Genomic DNA, 21,623 nt, shown 5'->3' with positions numbered 1-21,623 from the left:
ACCAAGGAGTTAAAGTTTCAGGTCCAAAGCTGCTGCCGGATGACTCTCTTTCTGCATTCCCCCTCAGTGGGCTACGGTTCCCTAGTTGAAATGTACTGACTCCATCTGCACTATAGTTAAAATAACTTTGCATGGCTCCTAGGTTGATACCTTCATCTGTCATGTTTCAAATCGGCATAATCCAAGATGATCAGCCAACCATCAAGCCACAAACTCGTTTGATCCTCAACAGCTCGCGAGTCTCCAATAATGTCACTGTCTGAATAATGTAAGCATGTTTATTAAGTGCCAGCAAATTATGGAAATGTGCAAACACCTAATCTGCTGGCCTGGTTGAGTCTTCCTATCTGACTCTGCAAGTTGCTGCCACATGCACAGTTAACCCAGTCTGACAGGCATCCTGTGATGGTTTCACGTCTGTGGCCAACTACTGCTGAATCAGCCGACTGCAGAAAATAGCAAGACAGATCCAATGTGGGCCAATACATTTGTGAACATTTGTTAATATTGATGACCAAATGGAAAGTCTATTTGGAACAGCAGGCAGTACTTTCCCAAAGAAAAACTATGGCAGTTACTGCTTGCAGCAGACAGATAGTCCTGAATTCCTTGCTGTATCTATATCATTTACAAATGCGAGCGTGAGCAATATGTTTTAAAACTATAACCCATGCATAAGTTGGAATTCAGCAGTATTGACAACGACGGATTTCTGTGTTGTTGCACCATCGCCCTGTCAGAAAAGCCAGAACAAGACGGTACTACAGTGTAATATGGGGGACACCGTTTGGTGAATTGGGATATCCTAACTTTTCATGCTGCTCTCATTCAGTTTACATGCATTTATGTGCTATAACTACAGGAACCGTATAAGAAACAGCGATCATTTGTTGCTGGTTTTGTAGGGCTTGCCCTGAAGCATCGCTCAGATCCTCCGATAAGCCCTCTTCGCCGAATGGTTCCATCCGTTGTTATGCGAGTTTGTAGACATTCTCCAGGGTGATGGCGAAGACCATGTAGCGGCTCGGCCCGACAAGAAAAACATTACTAACGTTATTCCGTTCTTAACGCAGGCTGTGTTCACGATGGCTGGCATACGAAAGGTTAACGGGAAATTCTCCGGCATCAACCCTGCCGTCAGGTAATGTTAACGGTTTGTCGAACGGTGTCTAGCCACAATAAAGTCTTGGGTGAAGCGGTGGAGCTAACCTGGCTAACATTAGCTCGAGGCGCTGCCCGCTAGTAGCCAAACACCAGTTGTCGCTTATTAACATTGCTCGCATTTTTTCCAATATTGACGTCCCCTAGCTAACTAGCTGCTTAAGCTAACGTAACATATTTTATTTAACTGTGCCATGACAACCATTCCTGGATGCCCCCTTCTAATTGCCAAAGCATAAACCCAACGTCAGCATCAGTGCGTAATTTGGAATCTGTACAAAGTACCGAATTCCCCATAACTGTTAAAAAAAGGCCAAACTAGCATCGCTAATATGTCTCATTACCTTATATTAGCAGTTTATAATTGCGGTATGTAGATAGTTTTACAGTTGAATGTGGCGTGAAGCACGAGCGGCCTTTCACGCAGTTATATTGGCCTCTCATAAATCTTAGTTAATAAATCAGAATTCTAACCACTGAAGTGCTGTTATGTATATTTGACAATCTGTATTTTATATATTAATAACCATAAAGCAGGAGAAGCATAAGCTAGTGCCAACTCTGAATGCAGCACCCATATCTGACCCGAATTTAACCCTTTGAATAATTATTTGTGTATTATTTAATGTCTAATGAAATTTAAAGCGCATATTTTCAAACGTATTTTGAGCTGTTAGAAAACGATCAGTTGTCACATGACCTAAACACACTAAGAACACTAGGTCCAGCTCATCACATGGAGTGGTTCACATGAAGAGTGTTGCTGTCAAATGGTGAGATTTGAAAGGTTGAAAGCTTTGGAAACATAAGTAAGTCGGCCTTCGGTTGAGAAACGTAAAATAAAATCCAAAGTTCTCAAAATCAAAGGAAAAGAACGAACCTTTTTGCTCAAAGTGCAGCTCATGACTGTGTATTTGTTCCTTTTTGTGATTTTCAGTTGCTGTCGGCTGCGTCAGATTCAGTCCCTGCTCTGTGATGGTGTCTCTGCATCTCCTGAAGGCATTCTGTGCTCTCTTGGTGCGTTAACTTGCTAATATTTATAACTGCCACCTTGTAAGGCCAGAGGAAATACACACAGACAAATGTATTTATTGGGTATTTCAGGAATTGACAGCAGATATAATGAAGGGTGCACTGAGCTGGCAAAATATCTGTTCTATGGACTCTATGGAAGAAATCCGCTGAATGTTGAAAATGTCACTGAGGAATTTCCAGAAGAAATGCTGGATGGTAAGTTTGTCATACAGATATGATTAAATCATCTTCTTGTTCATGCCTGCAGTTTTATCTAATCTCATACATTCTTTTTTCTTCTTTCCAGATGTCATCCTGCTGATTAAGGCAGAGTGTGTTCATCTGTACTGCAATCCCTTCAACTACACTTACTTGTTGCCCTATGTGTCTCACTGGAGGAACTTGCACCTGTACTGCATGACAGAGACAGAGGTATTGGTGTCTGTACAGTATTTACGATTTGTTGTTTTCTAGGTTGTTAAGCCTTTTTTTCTAAGTTGTCTATCCAATTTTTTTTACCTCCGTGCACAGTATGAAGATGAAGAAGCAGCAGAGGAATTCAAAATCTCCAGTTTTGTCACAATGGTGCAGGACTGCTATCATATTGGAGTACCTTACAGCTCCCAGGGTACATATCATCATACATGCATGACACGTGTAGATAAGTTTTCACACATTAACTGCAAGTTATTACATTACAGTGGACCAGATTACAGTGTAGTTTTACCCATTTGACAGTGTGTATTTACTGTGTACTTCCACTAAGAACTTTGCTCTTTATAGGACAAATCCAAAAGTTTGACATGTTTATGGTGGAAAAGTGGCCCCTAATCCAAGCATTTGCCCTGGAAGGCATCGGTGGAGGAAGCTTTTTTACCATTAAATACAAGGTAGGTCTGAGCTTATTATTGTAATATTTGAGGCTTTTAGACATATTTGTAGCACCACATTTGACTTTTTGCCCTGCGCTTCTTACTTAATTCCATTTTTCCAGCTTATGGATATGAGTGAGAAGCTTTGGCAAGTGTACAACAGACTGGACCCAGTGTCTCTGGACAGTCTCCTTGCAGAGGTACCATTGACTTTTTAGAATTCTGTTCATTATTATGTTAATATATAGACTTGTTGCTTTTACTAAGATAATTGTTTTGATTATTGTTTAAGTAACATTAAACAAAAATAGTGGTTTTGTCTTCAAGCTATAGCAGCCGGTAAATAAACACATAGAGTATGTTCACATTTATAGCGGCTGATTAATGAGTCACTTGTTTAAAAGATACTCAATAATATAATTTTTATTTATTTAATAGTAAATTAGGAAAGCATAGAAATTTTGAAATGTTAATTTGGGTTATTTGTATATTTAACATCTTATTAAAAACAATTTTTTAAGCTGTGGGGGAAAAATAGTAGTTGCAGAGACGGCACCGTAACACATACAGCATTGTTTTAGAGATAGTCCATAAATTCTCCCAGAAATCAACTGTTAATTTTTGTTTTTACCTTGTATGCTAGACTTTTATGCAGTGTGACTATAGTGGTTACATGCTCTACCTCTTCTAATCAGAAGCATGTGAAAATGTGAGCATGACCAGTCAGTAGGATTTTTCTTCTAACATGGGTTTTGCTTATTTTAGGACTTGGTTAACTTTGAGAAGCAGTGGAGTGCCCTTTTTTCCAGCATGGACTTGGAGAGCCATCTGTCTATCTTGGAGCTGTCTGAAGCACAGGCAGGAGAGGTGACTTTAAAGACCCATTGTCTTACAAGAATCCACTAAGTGCTTATTCTAATGATCATTTTAGTTAAATATTTGTCTAAAGTTATAGTAAACCTCAAATACAACTGAATACATTATTTTTTTCACAATGTTGCAGCAAATGCAAAGAGTATGTTTAATATCTTTTCCTAAGAGTAAAAGCAAAGTAGAATTCTGTGTGTCCATATTAAAGTGTATTCTCATCAATACACAGCCATTCCGTAGTTATTACTCTCATGGACTGATCTCTAGCAACATCACAGATAAAAGGTATTTGTCATGTTTCACTGAAACTAAATTATTGTTCACGTGTAGTGATGTAGTTTGTATTATCAGATGTTGCTTATTTTTTATTTCAGTAAAAGTCAGCAGCCCTTTGTGCTGTTTGGAAAGCATTCTTCCCTCGAGGATCTGGAGAGCTATTCATTCAACTTTCCCTCAGAAAGTCATCAGATCCGCAACACAGGGCCTCAGGGATCTACAGCCAGACATATGGTGAGGAGCAGAACCTGTGTGAAGCAGAGTACTATGGCACTGTGGTGGTGCAGAGGACAGGTCTGAGATACAAAATAATATCATTTGATAAATGTCAAAGCTAACACTGTCAGCCATTTACTCTATTATATGATCCCTATTAATGGCTGGGAACCTGCAAGAGTAGTTAGAAATTGTTTTTGTTAAAATCATGAGTCAAATGAGTTGGAGAAGGAATCAGTGAAATCTACTTTTCAAAAATAAACCAGGTATCACTCCTGTTTCTCCGTTACGTACATGCCAGTCAGTAAGATTATAAATATGACCTAGCCAATGAAATCAGTGACTAGTCGACTGAAACAAATCGCCACTTCTCTGTGTGACGAATCAATCACATGCACTTTATGAGACCACTGATTGGTGTTTAAGCCCAAAAAAACCAAAACTGTTGGCTCCGACTCAGCGAAACAAAAGGTCCAGAATTCTCACAATATGTAGCCTAAACAAAAACACGATGGTTGAAATAGTTGGTACAACCAGGGCTTAGTGAGACACAGTGTTTTGGTGAACCATTTTAAATCTCCTGTCTCTCTTTTTTTTTTTTTCTTTTTTTGTGGTAAATTAGATTCTGCAGTGTGTTGCTCCCAAAGGACCTCTAGCCTGCTCTCGGACATATTTCCTTGGAAGCACCCACACTCCATACCTTGGTGAGAATTTACTGCATATTTCTCAAATGTGGATTTTTTTTGTAGTATATTTTAAATTGTTGATCTTAGTGTCACAATTACAACTGATAAGAGTATAGTTTAGCGTTAAAGGTGTACCAGCTAACCCTCCGTGGGGAAATGCAAAATGTTGCTTGACTTTGGGGTTAAATGCGGGATTCAGAAATGCCTGACCAAACGTGGGATATTAAGTGTCATATAACAGGCCTTATTTTTGTTCTTAGTATGTAATTTGTTCACGCTCACTGTATTTCACAGGAAATCAAAGTACAGAACAGAACACAGAGGTCTTGTAAGTGATTTAATTGTGGCTGTCGTAATCACTCTTTTTTACCTCTGAGCTAACTAGTTAGCCATGGTTGGAAATTGTTTGAATAAAAGCTTTTGTTTTCCAGGCTTTTGTCACAAATTTATTCAGCTGCTGTCCAGGCAGTACTTTCAGGAATCAAATGCTACTCCTGTACCTCCAGTGCTACCAAGGTACAAAAAATATAATAATGATCTATTGTAACTTTTCCCTTAAAGCAGTTACTGAACAGTGCTTCATTACATTCTGTTCATTATTTTAGGCTAAGGATGTAGCAGAGAACACCTTTCTAATTGCTTTGGACTCACTGACTTTAAGTCAATACCGTAGTTCTCTCAGGTACATTTTAAAAATTGTTCCCATTTTCATTGAATGAGAATTTAAGTCAAGCATTAAAATAAGTTTAATTTAAATAAATGGATGATTTGATTTGGTTTGATCCTGTATTTTTTCTCATCAGGTCCAAATGTGAATTCAGCATTCAAGCAGTGAATAAGCGAGGAAGGTAATTGTCCACTAGAATTTATTGGTCATTTGCAAGCATTTGTATTCTGTGACACTGTTCCTTGACGTTTTAATTTTACAAATACATACTAAACGGATGCATTAAAAACACTTTAATTTCAGATCTACAAAACATGTTTGTTTGTTTTTTCAGGATCATTCCTTTGAGTGACAAAGAAAGTCGTTATGTAGTAAAGACCGTAAGAAACATATTATTTCATACTTTTCAAAAGCATCCACATAAAATGATGTGTGTACAGCTTTACTATAAAACTAGTTTTATTTACAGCTTTATTTGTTTTATTTTTTCCCTAAGGCCTCCATGACGGTTCATGACATCCCCGACCTGCAGCGGGATGGTGGGGACCTGGGCTCTGTGGTCTTTTCTGAATCCTTCTTGGAGTCCAGCATCAATATTCAACAGAAAGGTGCTATATTGATCAGTTTAAGTCTCATTAACATAGATTCCTGAATCATTTCCACAAAGAAAATGTGATTTACAAACTGTAAGAAGCAGAACAAATACACAGGTCACCTTTAGCAGAAAAAGGCAAACATTGTTTTGAAACAACAGAAGAAAGGTCTAAAAATTTATTTGTGATTTGTCTTCCATATTTGTCCTACTTTAGCTTTGCTGTATATGTTCAGTTTCACACAAGTGTGTTTCTTCTCCTGCAGATGGCAGTGTGTCCTCAGACAGCTGCTACACCATCCTGACTAATACTGTCCCTCGCTATGCTTGTTGGCTGGTATGTGAGGGCTAAAACTTTGTTTTATATTAGAAACTGTTTTGGAGACTGACTGCGCCCTTAGTTTCGATTGTAAACAAACAATAGTTTTTAAATGCAGTTTATTATTTTTAGATGGAATCTGACGTAAAGAACTCTGAGCAAGCACAGCATCTTACTAAGGTAACTTCATAAACCCACTGATGTTTGCTGGCCTATTTGCAATATGTACCTACATGTCACCTAAGGATCCTCAATGTGTGTGTTAAACAGAGAGAGGAAGGCACTTGCTTGGGAACTGCTCTGACTCTAGCAGATGCTGCATATGTGTTCTCCAGCAGCCAGCTCTCCACACCTGAAGAAGGTAACACCCATGTGTTGAAGAAATTGGAATTGATTGTGCAGTATTGATTTATAAGGGCCTGTATGTTTCATTTTGTGAAGCGTCCAAGAAATACTGTATGACTTTGCTTATTTATTTGAAATTACATTTTAGGAAAAATAGTTTTCTTTTCTGAGGGACTGCTGTTTATCCATTCTCAATGTGGGAGCATTACTCTGTCCAAGGATCACATCAGCAGCATCAAGTTCTATGATCCGGTAACAGAAGAAACCATTTTTGTGTTTGTCTTTAATGGCTTCCATACAGAAACATCTCAAAGCAATCGAATGATAAAACATTTAAAAGCATACAGTTAAATCTGTTGAACTGAATTGTGTCATTTGGCATGCATCATTACCAGGACTCGAGTTCTGTGGCATCTCTCTTTGTGGAGTATGAGACCAGTCTGCTCCCACACCTTCCATTCCCTCTCCACACCTCTGATCAGTGTCTGGTCTTTGCTCTGCAACCAAGATCTAAGAGCCACTGGGCCTTCTATTCCAAGGTTAGACCTTTAGCTAGTCACCTTTTGATGGGAGTTAGATACTGAAGATACATATGGGGTGTTGACTCTTTTCACTCATGGTTTTAGGTTTTGTCAGTGTGGCAAAACTCTGAATCTGGACTAACTCTGCAATTGGTGGAGCAACAACAACTGACCTTGAACCAGAAAAATATGTAAGGAAGCAATCAGTATGAATGTCTGTCATTTCTATTATTATTTTATTAAGCCCTTTTTTTTTCATAATTCCACCTCCAAATTGTCAGATGTTACTATTTAACTCATAATTCTGCATTTGTCATTTATCAGTTAATTAAAAAAATCATAGTGAAAATGTCAAATTGTTTTTTGCTTACAGGCACATCAGACTACAGAAGCTTCATGACAGTCAGGAGCCACCCATGGCCAAACGAAGAGGCAGCCTTAAGACTTTTCATTCTCAGCTGCCGGAGCAGGACGTGTAAGTATACACTTACATCACACATGGAGGTGCTTTAGAGTTGGACTGAGCAAGTAATAAAACCTGATGCTGCTCTAGGTATTGCTCAATCATGTTCCTCTAAAATATTATTTCGCCCACACACAGCTTAAATTTGCAGATTAAATTTTGGAGCAGTGTTTTTTTTTTTCTGTGACGTGGTCAGTTAAAAAAACCTTTTTATCATTATTTTTTTTAATCTAGTAGTACAACTCCATTTTGATCTCATATCTGCTTACTGATAGATGTACTTTGCTCTATGCCAGGTTTCTTCAGCACTTTGCCTTAAGCAGTATTGGTCAGGAGCCCATCCTGTATGACCACCTGGGCGTCCTCTTCACCTCTGCAGAGCTTAGGCATTCTGGCAGTGACCATGGAGACAAAGTGAGAATGTTGAATAAGTTGCAATATATCTTATTTTGGAAAATGTTGACAAAACAAAATATTTTCTCTGCTTCCTGCAAAGGTTGAGAAATCACTTTTAATTTGATTTCTCCTCTGAGCAGTCTTTTATCAGCTTTAACTTAACAAACCAAGGATAATTCTGTTAAAGTAGATAAAATGACGTTCTGATGTGGTCTTTTTACTTAGGTTATCGTTACCATTATTAGTGGGCTGCCAGGAAGTCATAAGCAGAGACTCAGCAACTTCCTAGTGCAGCTTAACAAGGAATGTGGAAGGTAAAGAGACTTCATCCTATCAACCTAATGTCTTTTGTTTCCTCTGTTTTTCCTTTTTATGCATTTTTGCTTTTATAATAATGATATAAGACACAAAACACAAAAATAATTCAGATTTCTTTTTCATAACACCCTTAGGTGGGTGGTGTACCAGCCCGGTCTTGACAGTTCTGGCAGTTTCTCAGCCTCTCACCTCCAGCAGTATATGTCCAGCTTCATGGAGAACCAGAGAGACCCAGGAGGCAAAGCCCGTCTGTTGGTGCTCTCACCTGGGTAAGAAAGCTCACCAGTCAGCTTAATACAGCTCAGGACCGAGAAGTCGAAATTCATCCACACGAGCAGAGCTGATTTAAATAGAAGCATTTTCATTCCAAAAATAACACAGTGTGAAAAAAAGTAATACTGGTTATTTCTTTCATCCTGGAACATAAAATGAATCTTAGCATCTGAACCTTTTGACTATTTAGAGCAGGTCTAAACATTCAAACAAAAGAAAACAACAGAATAAATGGACTGTTCTTTCTCAGTATTTCTTGCCTTTTCCTATGTATGCAGATATACAGATGTCCTGGATGTGGTCCAAGCTGTGCTTTTCCATCCTGACCCAGTTGTCCAAGCACACTTCACAATCGGCGCTGTCACTGCCTGTGTGGACCCCCTCACCTCCTATATGGAGCACAGGTGAAATTGCTGTCTCCATTAGACTGGGCTTGACTCTTCTTCCATTAAAAACAGACAAACAAAACAAGTATTGACTGCCAATGAGAAATATGTATCAGATTAACGTGTTTCCATTTAGATTGCAGCACCTGTCTGAGTTGCCATGTAACAGAAAAAAAAGGCCATGAGCAACCTTTGAATGCTTCCTAAACAAATCAAAAACAAATATTATACTATACTATAGTTAGAAACATGCTTACAGTTAATGCAGACATATTTTTCTTAAGTCATAATTATTAAAGAGGAGCCTTACGCTGAAATAAGCTGAAAAATCTAAAGTACACTGCTACCTTAAAAATATAGTCAAGTAACATATGGAGTTCTAGAACATGACAGACGGGGCCGGATGTTGATAAGTTGTTGCAGTGCTCGAGCCTTCCAGGTTCCAGTCACATGGCACTTTTAGCTATTAAAACTCAAAGCTGGGTCTCTTTTACAGAGGAGATCAGCCCTACATTTAATCTCACTCCTTTTGTTGCAGGCTTTAGATGTAGATTACACTGCTTCTCGTAGATTGACTGAACTGCTCTACACCATATGACAAACCGGTCTGGTTAATAGGTGGTTTTCCACTACAATGCCAAGCTGGGTTGTTTCGTAATACTTTGATACAGATTAACCCTAAAGGTTGTAGTTTTTACATGCTTAGAGAACCACTGCTGCAGTCTTTCTTTACCCGAAATTGAATTGAATGTTACAACAAATGTCTTGGTAAGTAGCTGAGGTATATTAATGTCATTCTGTAGAGTTACATTCCTTAATACTTGACCATATTTGCCGGATACATTCCACCTTCCAAAGTTCTTTAGAGGACGTCATTGTCTAGTCAGCTAAGCCTTAGTTATAATTGTTAAATGTGTTTTGTGCTATAAACATATTGTGAAAACCCGCCAGTCAGACTGATAAGTTGTGCATGGTTTAGCAGTGGAAAATGTGTAGTAAGAGATTTAGTTTGCATTGTCTTTAATAACACGTCCATTTGAGGCATCTTCATCAAGCCCAGTTTAGGCCTGACCTGCCTTTCACCCCCTCAGCATAGCCCTCTAATCCTCAAGATTCACATGTGTGACCCACACACCCTCCTCACTTGAAGTTCATCAGTCAGTCATGATCCATTCTTTGTGATGAATGTAGACAGTTAATTACATCAGGACAAGAAAGATAAATGCCTTTCAAACTGCTCATCCTCCAGTCGCTCAGCTCCATAAGAGCTGCATAGGGAGCGTTTGTTGTAGTTGGAGACGTACTTGGCTCAGAATGGTCATTGAGAAAATGGTGTATAACGCTGATTGATTTCAAAATTAATAAATTAAGATTAAAGGAGATTGCAGAAAGCTTTTACATTGGTCAGTTGCCAGTTGTAGTCATGATGTCACCTTATGAAAAATGTCTCGTGATGGATAACTGGATTGCTACCTAAGTGCCATAACATGGAATTAGCCTGTTTATTGCTGCACAAGTTTGCCAAGCACCCATTAGTCATAAATAGTGGGCCTGCAGCCAACGATTGTTCCTTTGTTGATTAATCAATTATTTTGTCAGATAATCAATTAACCTATAGATTAATTTCCCTTTTAAGCTCTTTATTTTTCAATTAATATAACAATTAATTAACTAAAAACTATAATTTGAATTAATCAGTAATTTATATTTCAATATTTTCTTCAATCATCTTCTCTCTCTTCACAAATAAACGGCAGGACCGTTGAGTTGAGGAGTAACTTTGACTATAGCTGAGCTGCCTGCTCCCTCCCTCACAAACGGGACATTGTTGTTTTGGAGCCCTGCTTGTGACACATCAATGCACGTTACATAAATTCAGTATTATTGTAATCTAATACCTCACTTTTGTTGACGCTTTGCCCCCCCCCCTAATAAAGAAAGACAAGGGTGTATACAATCTAGCAGTGCCCATCTCAGTCAAAATCGATTGGCACTGATGATGACTAGCAGCCACACCTCACTCTGTACTTAAGTAAACCGTATATTTACATGAAGTTCTTTGGTCTCTTGTCTTTCACTTAAGGTTTGCTTTTCCGAAGTTTTTGGAGCAGTTCAGCCAAGGTCAGTAAGTCCTTTCTGTCACACTGCTCTACCCTCCACTTTCACAACCACAAAGTATTAAAATGAAGTACTCAGTGAGGAAGTAATATATTAGTCAGTCGCAACGATAAGCCTATAATGCCGGACTTTGTGAGAGGTTTTACCAAAATGTTTTATTTATTTGCAATTTTTTTTTGAAGAATCCTTTTGTGATAACCTTGCAGGAGAAAGCAAAAATTGGAAAAAAGTAGCTTTCCTGAATGATTTGCTGAAAATCTACTTGTTTCAGTGAAAATATATCTCACTGAGTGTTCTCAGCACATGCTTGCGTAAACACACGCGTGCAGTTTGTCATGCAAACAGTTAAGCACGCTTCTATCCCGTTGTGCTTTATGTTACACTATCATACCTATTTAAACTCACTCCCCTTGATTCTTTTAGCACTTGCAATAGGATGCAACCGCCTAACATGGTGAATTGTAACAAAGGTGCTGTTAATGTGTTTTGTTTCTTACTAGTTGTTTTGGATGAATCAGAATATAAATTTCCCCAAAGCTCTCATTTGCTGGTAAGACCCAGCCGCTGCAGTGCTAATAAATCAAGCCCCTCTTAAAGTATGCTGTTTTTACAGTGGCTATTCAGATGTTGGATTTTCCAGAAAGTGAGCCAGTTTCTCTTAAAAAGTTCTATTTCCTTCTGTGCCTCCTTGTATGTCAGGTATTGTGAGTACAGTGGTGTTCACCGGGCTGACAGCAGAGCAGAAGCACCCTCTCATGCAGCATGTTCAGCAGTTGGTACGCTCTGCCAACCCCACTGCAGCCTTCACACTGGCAGAAAGAGGAGCTGTCACCAGGTAGGTGCCCACAGAATCATGATCAATGCCACAAAAAGACATCGTATTCCACGTTTTCTACTTAAATCTGTTAGTGGTCAGTCTCATGAACATTTCCCAGTTCATTCTTTACCTAATGAATAATCCATTGTTGTAATGAAACTTGGATACAGAACATATTTTTATATTGCAATCTGTATGTGACATTTTCATACTTTATTTGCAAACCGTATTCATTTTCCCCTAAATTAGGAATGAAGATGTGAATCTAATATTGTCTGAGAGCAGCTTCAGTGAGCCACAGATGCTGAGAGCACGTTATGTCCTTTACCCTGGATGGTAAGACCCACCTTCTATGTTACACTCTACTCGTTGCAACCCCCATGTGTCCTCCTGTGTCCACACTCAACTGTTTGGCCACTGAGAGACAGATTGCTGTTGATTCCTGCCTCAATGTCCCTCAATCCCTCCTCACCTTCCTCCCTGCAGTTTAATTGCCACTCAGCTGCAGTGGTGGGGTATTGGCTGCTGATTGTCAATAAGGCCCTAAGGGCATCTTGTGTTCTGTCACCAGCTGCTTCCTGGCAGCACAGTAACAAGCTGTTGGCCGTGCAGTTGCCATGTACACAGAGGGGTCTCCTTCCCTTTGGGTCTGGTCCATTCAGCCTTCATGCCTTAGTGGTCAGCCTAAATGAACCTCTGCTAAATCCTCCCCTCAGATCGTGCTCTCGATAGCTGGGCTTCAAGCTTTTTTATGTGTATGTGGCAGAGTTTGACATGCTTCTCACATATCCTAAGCTGTGTGACCAAAACGGGATTCTTTTTCGCCTGCTGATGAGACTACATTGATTTATCATACACTTCCATAGATTTACCAGCAAATCATGTACACCGGCCTCTTTCGTGCAGACAACTGGTAGAGTAAACAACTTTCCAGCCAAAGACAAAATGTAGTGCAAACATTTGGCTTGCTCTGGACTTTCTCACCATGTGTGTAATGTGCATGTGTTCTGTTTTTCAGGTGCAAAGGGTGCTTCACCACTGGTTCTGGATCTCTGGTCCTCGCCCAGCAGTGCATGGCTTTCAACTGTCCCCTAGAGAGGCCTCTATTTGTCACCCACTGTAAAGGTGAGATGGAAAGAAAGCCTGCCCCCCTCCTCCTTTTTGACTTTTACACGTGACAGATATGAGCTGGCAGAGTTTGATGATGATTACACAAGCTGCCTTTCTTCCAAATATGGAGACAACTGAGGTCTCAAAGAATTTGTCAGCCACTGTTTTAAAATAATCTGTATTTGTAAAGGATGCTGTTAAAATATATTTCCAGCAATTTTCCATTTCACTCAGTTCATTTGAATTAATTTTTTTAAAATCCTCTCATCTGCTTCACAATGCTCACTCGTCTGTAGCACTGAGGTCGTCGCTGAGGTCGAGCCCCTTTCAAGGAAATGTGTACAATGTTTGGGGAAAAGTCCGATTTTCTGGTAGGAATTACATATTTTACATTTAATTTCCTCAAAAAAATATGCCAGTTTTTCCAACTGTTTAAATTTTTTCAAATTTTCAGTTGAGTTTCAGAGAACTTGCTTTTTCAAGCATTACTAAACAAATGTGACTTTTTTTCCCCTTGTGGTAAATATTTGACCTGCATTTGCATTTCCCAGTTTTGGGAATTATTAGAGAAAGTTTACCCTCAAGGCAGGCAAGAAGCTGTTGACGGTAGGAATAACGTTTGATTTGTGCTCTGGTGTCTGGTGTTTAGAAATCAGCTCATGGTCCACTGGTTTCCACGTTGGTTTCCTCCACATACGTTTTTTTTTCACTCTCTTAAAAAAAAAAACCAAAACAAAACATTTATTTTGTTTTTATTTCCATTTGGAGAGTTGTGTAGAGTTGTTGCATGGGAAGAGAGTTGCAGGTGCCCATGAGGAGATGTGAAGAGAGTATGCAGATATTTGTTGAGTGCTGGGGAGATACAGTAGTGTGGAAGGAGTGTGAGGCCTGTATGATCCTGAAACCAGTATTCACATTTCCTTGGTGTCGAGTGTGTATCTTTTTCACTGTCTTAAAGGAAGTGTATCATTTACATTATGTTATCTGTAGATATTTTACTTCATTTTAGTTACTTAGTTGCTCCATATTTAGTTTAGTTTAGTCCATATTTTGCATTTAGTTATGATGTATTTTATGTTTTATCTCGTTTTTTTACTCACGCATGAGTTCTATGACCCATTTTAGGATCGGAAGGGTTGTATTAAAACATTAACACCCCACCAACAGCATGCTGTTACCATATGAAATTTCTGTAAGTGTTTCACTAGGTGTGAACTATATGTGAGCTCCATCTCTGGACCTTTCAGACTCAGACAAGCTGATGGAGGTGAGCTACAACACAGTGAGCGGGAGCCTGAGCGTGGTCCTCGACCACAGCACTGACCCTCTGACCGTGGGCTCCAAAAACACTAGCACCTCCTGCTTTCTGATCTTCGATGGTGTTGGCCTCACTAAGGATGCCCTGAAGGGTTGGCTCAGACTGTGTGCCAAGCAGGTAGACGTTTTTGATGGTGTAACACACTGAAATGTATTTATGCTGTGAGTCCGCTATTATGAGAAAGTTCAGTCATGTTTAAGGACGGGATCTGTTGTTTAACCACAAGGTTTTTTTCTGTCCAGAGGCAAACGGAGAGGCCTAAGAAAACTAAAGATACCCTTTCACCACAAGAAATCAAGAGCATACATGTGAGTGCATTTATATTTATAATTGTATAGTTGTGTATAATTTTCATATTTACCATGGTGGGGTTTAGTGTGTACATATCTGCATTATGGAAGTTTATTTGACTAAGGGCATTGTTTTTACAAGCTACCATCACACCTGCTCTCTATATACCTATATTGAATTACTTCCCTCTTGATGGTCTTCATACTTGTTGGCTGTAAAAAATAAAAAATAAAAAATTACTGTAGCAGTGCACCAGACTGAAGATGCATACATTACATACAGTAATGCAGTTTTCAGAATATTGCATACATTTGCTTTGCCATTTTGTGAAATGAAGTATTCCACACACTTTACATTACATTTAGTGGCAAACTGTGAATGTAAACATAAATATTTGCCGACGACAAAATGGTGGACGCTGCCTTCAGGCTTGTTGTCAATAAATGTACATTAAATCCACCAAAGTGTAAAATCTTCCATGATAGAAATACAACTCCCCAGATATTTCCTATAGTTCTCTCAGTGCTCTGCTATGTCTTTGGTTTTGTTTTGTCTTCTAACATTTTCCTGAACTTGATATTCTGTGTTTTTTGTTTAGAGGACCAAGCACTTGGAACCATTGCCACCTGGCTACTTCTACAATGGTTATCAGTACGTCAACATCTTTGGAGAAAAAAGCAACTTCCATCCCAGTATCCTTTTTCAATAGTGGTTACTGTCTCTTGTAGAATCTCAACAACACTTAATTTGCCACAGATGCCTGTGCAGGAATCTCAAAGTTTCCCATATGCTCAACAAAATCAGGTAACATCAAACCACATGTTAAATAAACGTACATACGTACATTACATTGTCCCCAATATAGTAAGAAATCTAACCTTGTTAGTAATCTAACATTTTGATCTGTAAAAGGAAAATGAATGTTCATTAGTCATTTTACAGGTTTTGTGTGATGGTGATTGTTCCGTTTCCCTTACATTGCTGCTACTGCAGACATGGGAGAGTTTGTTGAAGAGTACGTAGCTGAGGCCAACAAAGAGATCGAGCTATTCAACCGACAACTGGAGCTGCAGGGACAGTCTGAACTGTTTGATCCATGATACAATCTGTGTGTATATCCACTGCCTCCATCTGTTTTATTTTACGCTAAGGGAACCACCACGGGAGGGGCAGGGAGGGCACCAGGGTCAGGTACTAAACACTCCACTAGAATGATCAATGTAACTCTGCAGAATCTGCTACTGCTAGAATTCACTATCTATGTACTATGCGACTTCATTTCCTAATTTGGTGGCAAGAAAAGTAGTGGAGGGGAGCTTTTGAACAGTGTGATCAACCTGAGTTTTGTCATTTATGTTATGAGTCAAATACCTTATTTATCACATAGAAGTGACAAGTTGATGAGTTTACTTATTTAAATTTTTAATTCAAAAGTGCAGACAAATCTGAAACATAATGCAATAAGGCTGCATATTATTAACCGACACCAACCACATTATGCCAACTAAATCTGCAAGCTACGAGACTTTGACAGTTGAGGGGAATTTCCAGCCACACACTCCTACAGCTTGCGCATTTCTCTTTATCACAGTTGGCAAATTAATGCCTCTATTTCTGGAGAGGCATGGATGGCCGTGTGATTCTGGTGGGCTCCCTGGTGGGGTTTCTCAAGAATTGCTCCTCCTCTGTTGTCACCCAATCCACTGTCCACCTGTTAGCTTGTCTGCATGCCACGCTGCAGCAGGGGGAGCGCTTGGCCATAGAGCTGTAAACATTGGACAGCCTGTTGGCCACAGACAACTGATGAATGATGCCATTAATCACATAGCTATACGCCAACCCAGATCTTTATTTTAAGACTCCTAAAGTGAATCTAATGAAGTGTAATAGAGCCGACTTCAGTCTCATCAGCAAAGTGCTGTAGTTATAAAACCGCTGAGGCCGTCCACCAGTAACCTTTCCTTAAAGCACTGTACTCTGTTCAGTATATGGCTGCTAGTTACCAGGGGGACACTTAAGTTGACAAAGACAGTGTAGTTATGCTTCCCTACACTCAGGTGTGGATCATTCTTTTCAATGTTTTAGTCAAAATGTATTTATTAATTTATTATTTTGCATTTGTTTAAAGTGTGGACTTTCCCATGGGTTAGGGTTACTGCATTTGGGAAGGGCAAAGGAAAAGAAATCATCTGGGGAACCCTAGATTTAGTTTATTCCATGGTTGGGTTCATCAAACATTAGTTGAACCTTTTGAAAGTTAAAGGCTTTGTATCAGTGATGTGATGTTGCAGAGAATCTGAATATATGTCCTGTTTAAATGAGTAGTTATGCTACTATTTACTCTGCGATCGTGTGTTACACTAATGTTCTCTGCATGTTTCCTCTTACCCGGGTTCCAACACAGGTTTTAAAATTCTAAAACTTAGGCTTGTGATTAAAGTAAAACAGTGGACACTAAGTAGAATTTAAAACCATGTAGGAACCAAGCTAGAGTCTGACGTTTAATGTCTTTCATTCATTATGGGGTTAGCAGTGTAAAAAGCAAACTGATTAACAATGTTTGGATCCAGTGGTGCTCGGCTTATCTGGAGCTTACTCATACTAATAAAGGAATATTTAAACGGGCATGGGCACTAGCTGCTGCTATGCCATGGTACGATACAGTTGAGTGAAAAAGTCCGTATCCCCCTATGTTGAAATGACAGAAACATAATATTTACTCACATTCAGCAAGTACAAGTGTTCTTTTATCAATTTAAATGATTAAATTAGCATTAAAAAAAGTTAGCGTGAGGAGAAATTTCAGTTTTGTCATTACACAACTTTGTATTCCCGTATATGAAATATTCCATAATTCTTAGTATAGAAAATATTAGTTTAACTCTTTTTGCCAATTCAAAGTAATAGGGGTGTGAGGTTTTGCACTCAACTGTATATTGGCCTATTTATTCAACCGAACTAATCGCCTGTACTCAGTAATGAGATTTTAACCATTTCAGAGTTTTTCTGCTAATATATTTTAATAATGTGTGTGTAGTCCATAGTCTAAACCATGAGATAAGAGAGCAGATGTGGGAAATGGTTATTAGTGAGGCGGATACTAATAAGCATATTCACTCTTCGATTCTCATGCACCATTTTGTTTTGTCTTTTAGTGGTGCTGACTTTTGTTTGTTTTAGCTTCACAACACTAGTTATGTCCTCTTTTCATGTCCTTCTCAAAGCACTGTCAGTCAGTGACGATAACCTTTGTTGGAAAGGTTATGGAAAACCTTTGTTTATCTGTGCAGGTTTAAATGATACAGAGCCTGAGCTTAACTGACACTGCTGGCCCCATCTGTCCTCTCGGTAGGTCTGAATAATCCAAACCATTTCATGCTAGATGCACCACTGCTATGTAGAAAAATAATGCATTATGCGGTTTAGAATATTATATAATATAGCAAAGATGTGTTCCAGTTAGCCAGCAAAAGAGAAGCTCATATGTAGATGAGGAGCTCACCATAAGTTACTCAGTTCATTTACTCCTCTCTTATAGATCTTCTCTTATATTCTGTGAAAGAAGTGCAATTGTAACTTTTGTTTTTATATAGTATATTCTACTTACAGTACACTCAAATATCTCTTTAAGGACAAAGCAGTGCAAATGACCTGCTAAATTCTTGGTCTCTCACAGCTTGTATGTTGTGCTCTGATGGATTCTGGCTTTGAATGCTTGTAGCTCATATAACACTAAGAAAGGGTCTTAACAAACAGAGAAGGCTTTTGTTACAAAATGAGATGGCACTTGGGGGGAAAAAAAAAACAACCCAGCATTACCTCCACTTGCAAATTACAAATGGACAGTTTATCCTTTCAGAGATGCACTCGCTAAAGCCGTCTGTTTTGAGCAACAGTTGCTGCCTTTCCCTAGTTATGTAATACTGCAGAGAGTTACCTTGATTGACAGCGAGGCTGATATATGGGAGACGGAATGTGCCATGAAACTTGCTACACACGTCAAAGAGCAGGGTGGAAAAATGAAACCATAAATGACCAAGAGATCAAAAAGTACTCCTTAAAGAGTTGAGGGTCATGTAAGGTGTTTTTGATATTGAATCGAATCACAACTAATGCGCGCTCACACACACACACACACACACACACACACACCTACCTGTCCACACTATTTTGCATGTGTTGAGATGTCGTGAATATGATACCACATACAGTATATGCTGACAAAATTGCCTTTCACCAAACTGGTACAACAAAGAGAATTTAATCACATTTATTTTGCATATTTGCTAAGAATTTGAATTACCTCAAAATACACATGGTATTTTTGTAAGACTGTGAATTGAACATATTAGATGCAAGTGACGTGGCTCTTCTTGCACAAGCTACCAAAAGCAGATGCAATTTTTTTGTAGTTTAAAAGAGCTCAAAGGGAACCTGATTGGTTGTGAGACCACAGGGTTCTCTGATCCAGCAGTGCCTTGGCTGCAGCTAAAAAAACTCAGAGATTAAAGCTGCATTCAGAGCTCCATCCCTCTCCCTGTCACAGGGGGAAGGGGTGTTGTTAGGCAAGGATCTGTCCTTCAACAATGCTGGTGAAAGGAATCCATGGAGTCATTCTTTGAAGCAATGTGTGTTTTGCTAAAGCCAGAGAGTCAAGTAGGCAAGGTCACACAGAGGAAGCCCATTTGGAGGGCTTAGGATGATTCAGGTATTCTCATAAACTCTCTAAACAGATGTCACAATATGAGCTGGCTACTAGTGAGCACTGAAAACAGTACAGTACATTTGAGTGTTTTTGGTTTTGTTTTGTTCGAGTAACACAAATGTCTATGCACTAGAAGGAAAAGTACATTATTGTTGTTTGAAAATCAACATCTGACATAATGGGAAATGGTAAAAACCTTTTGAATAATGAGTTTGTGACTAAAGTTGGGCAACCCTTACTTATTGCACACTGGGGGCCCAAAGAGCCCTCCACAGGCCTCTCCTCCGTGCGACTGCCCCCCCCCTACTCTCTCTGGCACACTGAGCACCGTGCTGTCTTCGTCCTGTATGTGAAGACTAGCCATTTTGTAGCTGAAGTTATGGGACAAAAACAAAGTTTGGTGTTAATTGGTTTTATATAGACCGGGGTTAATGTGATGTCCTCGTGCTGCAACGTGCTAATGCGGTGTGAGAGTTTTTGTTATTTTTATAGTTTTGATGATTGGCTCCAGTGTTCAAAAGGGCCAACGATGTGGAGTTTATGCACTTCTTGAAGAACGGGGTATTTTTATGGTGTTTTTTTGTGCTTATTGGATTGAAAATGGATTTTAACTAACCAAATGTTCTTCAGGCCGCAGGGGACTGCTGATACTAATTGTTTGGTCTCTGCTGTCCTTGCAAGGTTAAAAGGGAATCACAGGCTTCTCACCCACAGTCCCCAGACAGCGAGAGGAATTTGCTCAGGTGTACTTATTATTTCCACATCTGAGATTACATATTTGGCCTATAAAAACCATGTGTTATTGAAGAAGATGGGGGTGAAATTGTGGTTAATATGTTCCAGCATTAACAATTGAAGTTAGGTGGTGTATTATGTCACGATGGCAGAATCGGGTCTGGAGGAGGAAAAAAAAAAGCGTGGGCTTATGTCTTCTCCCCTAATCTACAGGCCGTTCGAGGTAAAAAGGAAAAATAACTTCTTAAGGTCTCTGTTGTGATGAGAAGCAAAAAAAACCCACTGACTTCAAAGGTGCCAAACTGACTTCCACATTTCGCTTCAAGCGTGTTCGCAGAGAGTGAACAAAACTGAATTGCATTTGCACAAAACTACTGTAACTTCTGTTTTTTTCCTGTGACTGATGCTTTTATAATCTAATTGTTGTATTTATTGCACAAATAATCCATTAAATATTTATATGATTGACCAAAAATTGCACTTTCCTCACTAAAAAAAACATTTAAATGCTAGTTTCACTTGCTGTGCTTTGATGTATTTGATAAATCACGGACGCTCACACATGGAGCCAGTTCACCTTCAGCAGTGGATTTGTCACTTGGTGACACTACATGGATTCACAGTGTGCATCTAAACCCTTTATCAGCACCAGCCAAAGCCGGGAGCTTCGTGTTATTTAGACTATGAGAGGCAGACTAAACAGAAAGCCTGAGAGTGTGTTTAAAAAGTGTGTTTTATGCCTCAGCTATTTACAGCTGAAACGGGCAGAGAATGTGAGGACTACTGCCCCACATACTGTAGCAGCGTTGTAGCCCCCATTTCCTCACACACATTGTGTGTGTGTGTGTGTGTTTAAAAGAAAGGAAGATAGTCTGTGTGTGTCCTTGTATTGTTGCCAGGCAGATACAGTCGTCCACATGGCTAACCTCTGACATCAGCATTTCCTCACGTCTCGGCTGCCACCACCGTGCCGCCAGTTTCTCCCCAGCGACTCAAGGCAAGACCCCTCGCCCACACACACTTGACACACTCCAAACACACACTTACCCTATCGCTTCCACCATTTAACCGTCCTTCTTTCTGCTCCCCACCCCGCTATTGTTAAGTTTTTACTGAGGCACGGAGCTCAGGCTATTTGTGGGCTATTATGACAG

At 39.4% G+C, this 21,623-nt stretch overlaps 1 protein-coding gene across 2 annotated transcripts; it reads left to right on the top strand.

The window, feature by feature from the left end:
- The first annotated feature begins 1,006 nt into the window (after positions 1 to 1,006).
- dnaaf9 (dynein axonemal assembly factor 9) lies at positions 1,007 to 20,944 on the top strand. Of its 2 annotated transcripts, none has more exons than XM_067479148.1 (37): positions 1,007 to 1,141; positions 2,099 to 2,178; positions 2,266 to 2,391; positions 2,483 to 2,607; positions 2,707 to 2,803; positions 2,959 to 3,065; positions 3,170 to 3,247; positions 3,813 to 3,914; positions 4,147 to 4,202; positions 4,292 to 4,427; positions 5,032 to 5,113; positions 5,390 to 5,423; positions 5,527 to 5,611; positions 5,701 to 5,777; positions 5,899 to 5,943; positions 6,097 to 6,142; positions 6,259 to 6,370; positions 6,621 to 6,691; positions 6,806 to 6,853; positions 6,944 to 7,034; positions 7,167 to 7,270; positions 7,414 to 7,557; positions 7,645 to 7,730; positions 7,913 to 8,014; positions 8,299 to 8,416; positions 8,624 to 8,712; positions 8,851 to 8,985; positions 9,268 to 9,393; positions 11,459 to 11,496; positions 12,193 to 12,328; positions 12,560 to 12,646; positions 13,329 to 13,435; positions 13,717 to 13,791; positions 14,668 to 14,855; positions 14,981 to 15,046; positions 15,628 to 15,721; positions 16,023 to 20,944. In XM_067479148.1, the coding sequence occupies exons 1-37, from the start codon at positions 1,086 to 1,088 to the stop codon at positions 16,127 to 16,129; spliced, it is 3,456 nt and encodes a 1,151-aa protein (XP_067335249.1). In that variant the 5' UTR covers positions 1,007 to 1,085; the 3' UTR covers positions 16,130 to 20,944. The 2 variants fall into 2 exon arrangements, with proteins under 2 accessions (XP_067335249.1, XP_067335248.1); XM_067479147.1 differs by having other exon boundaries at positions 4,126 to 4,202.
- The last annotated feature ends 679 nt before the right edge of the window (positions 20,945 to 21,623 follow it).

The sequence above is a fragment of the Channa argus genome, chromosome 16 (assembly GCF_033026475.1).
Source record: "Channa argus isolate prfri chromosome 16, Channa argus male v1.0, whole genome shotgun sequence".
NCBI classification, from domain to species: Eukaryota; Metazoa; Chordata; class Actinopteri; order Anabantiformes; family Channidae; genus Channa; species Channa argus.
The sequence above is the reverse complement of the archived record's forward strand: the minus strand, read 5'-3'. Positions and strand labels throughout refer to the sequence as shown.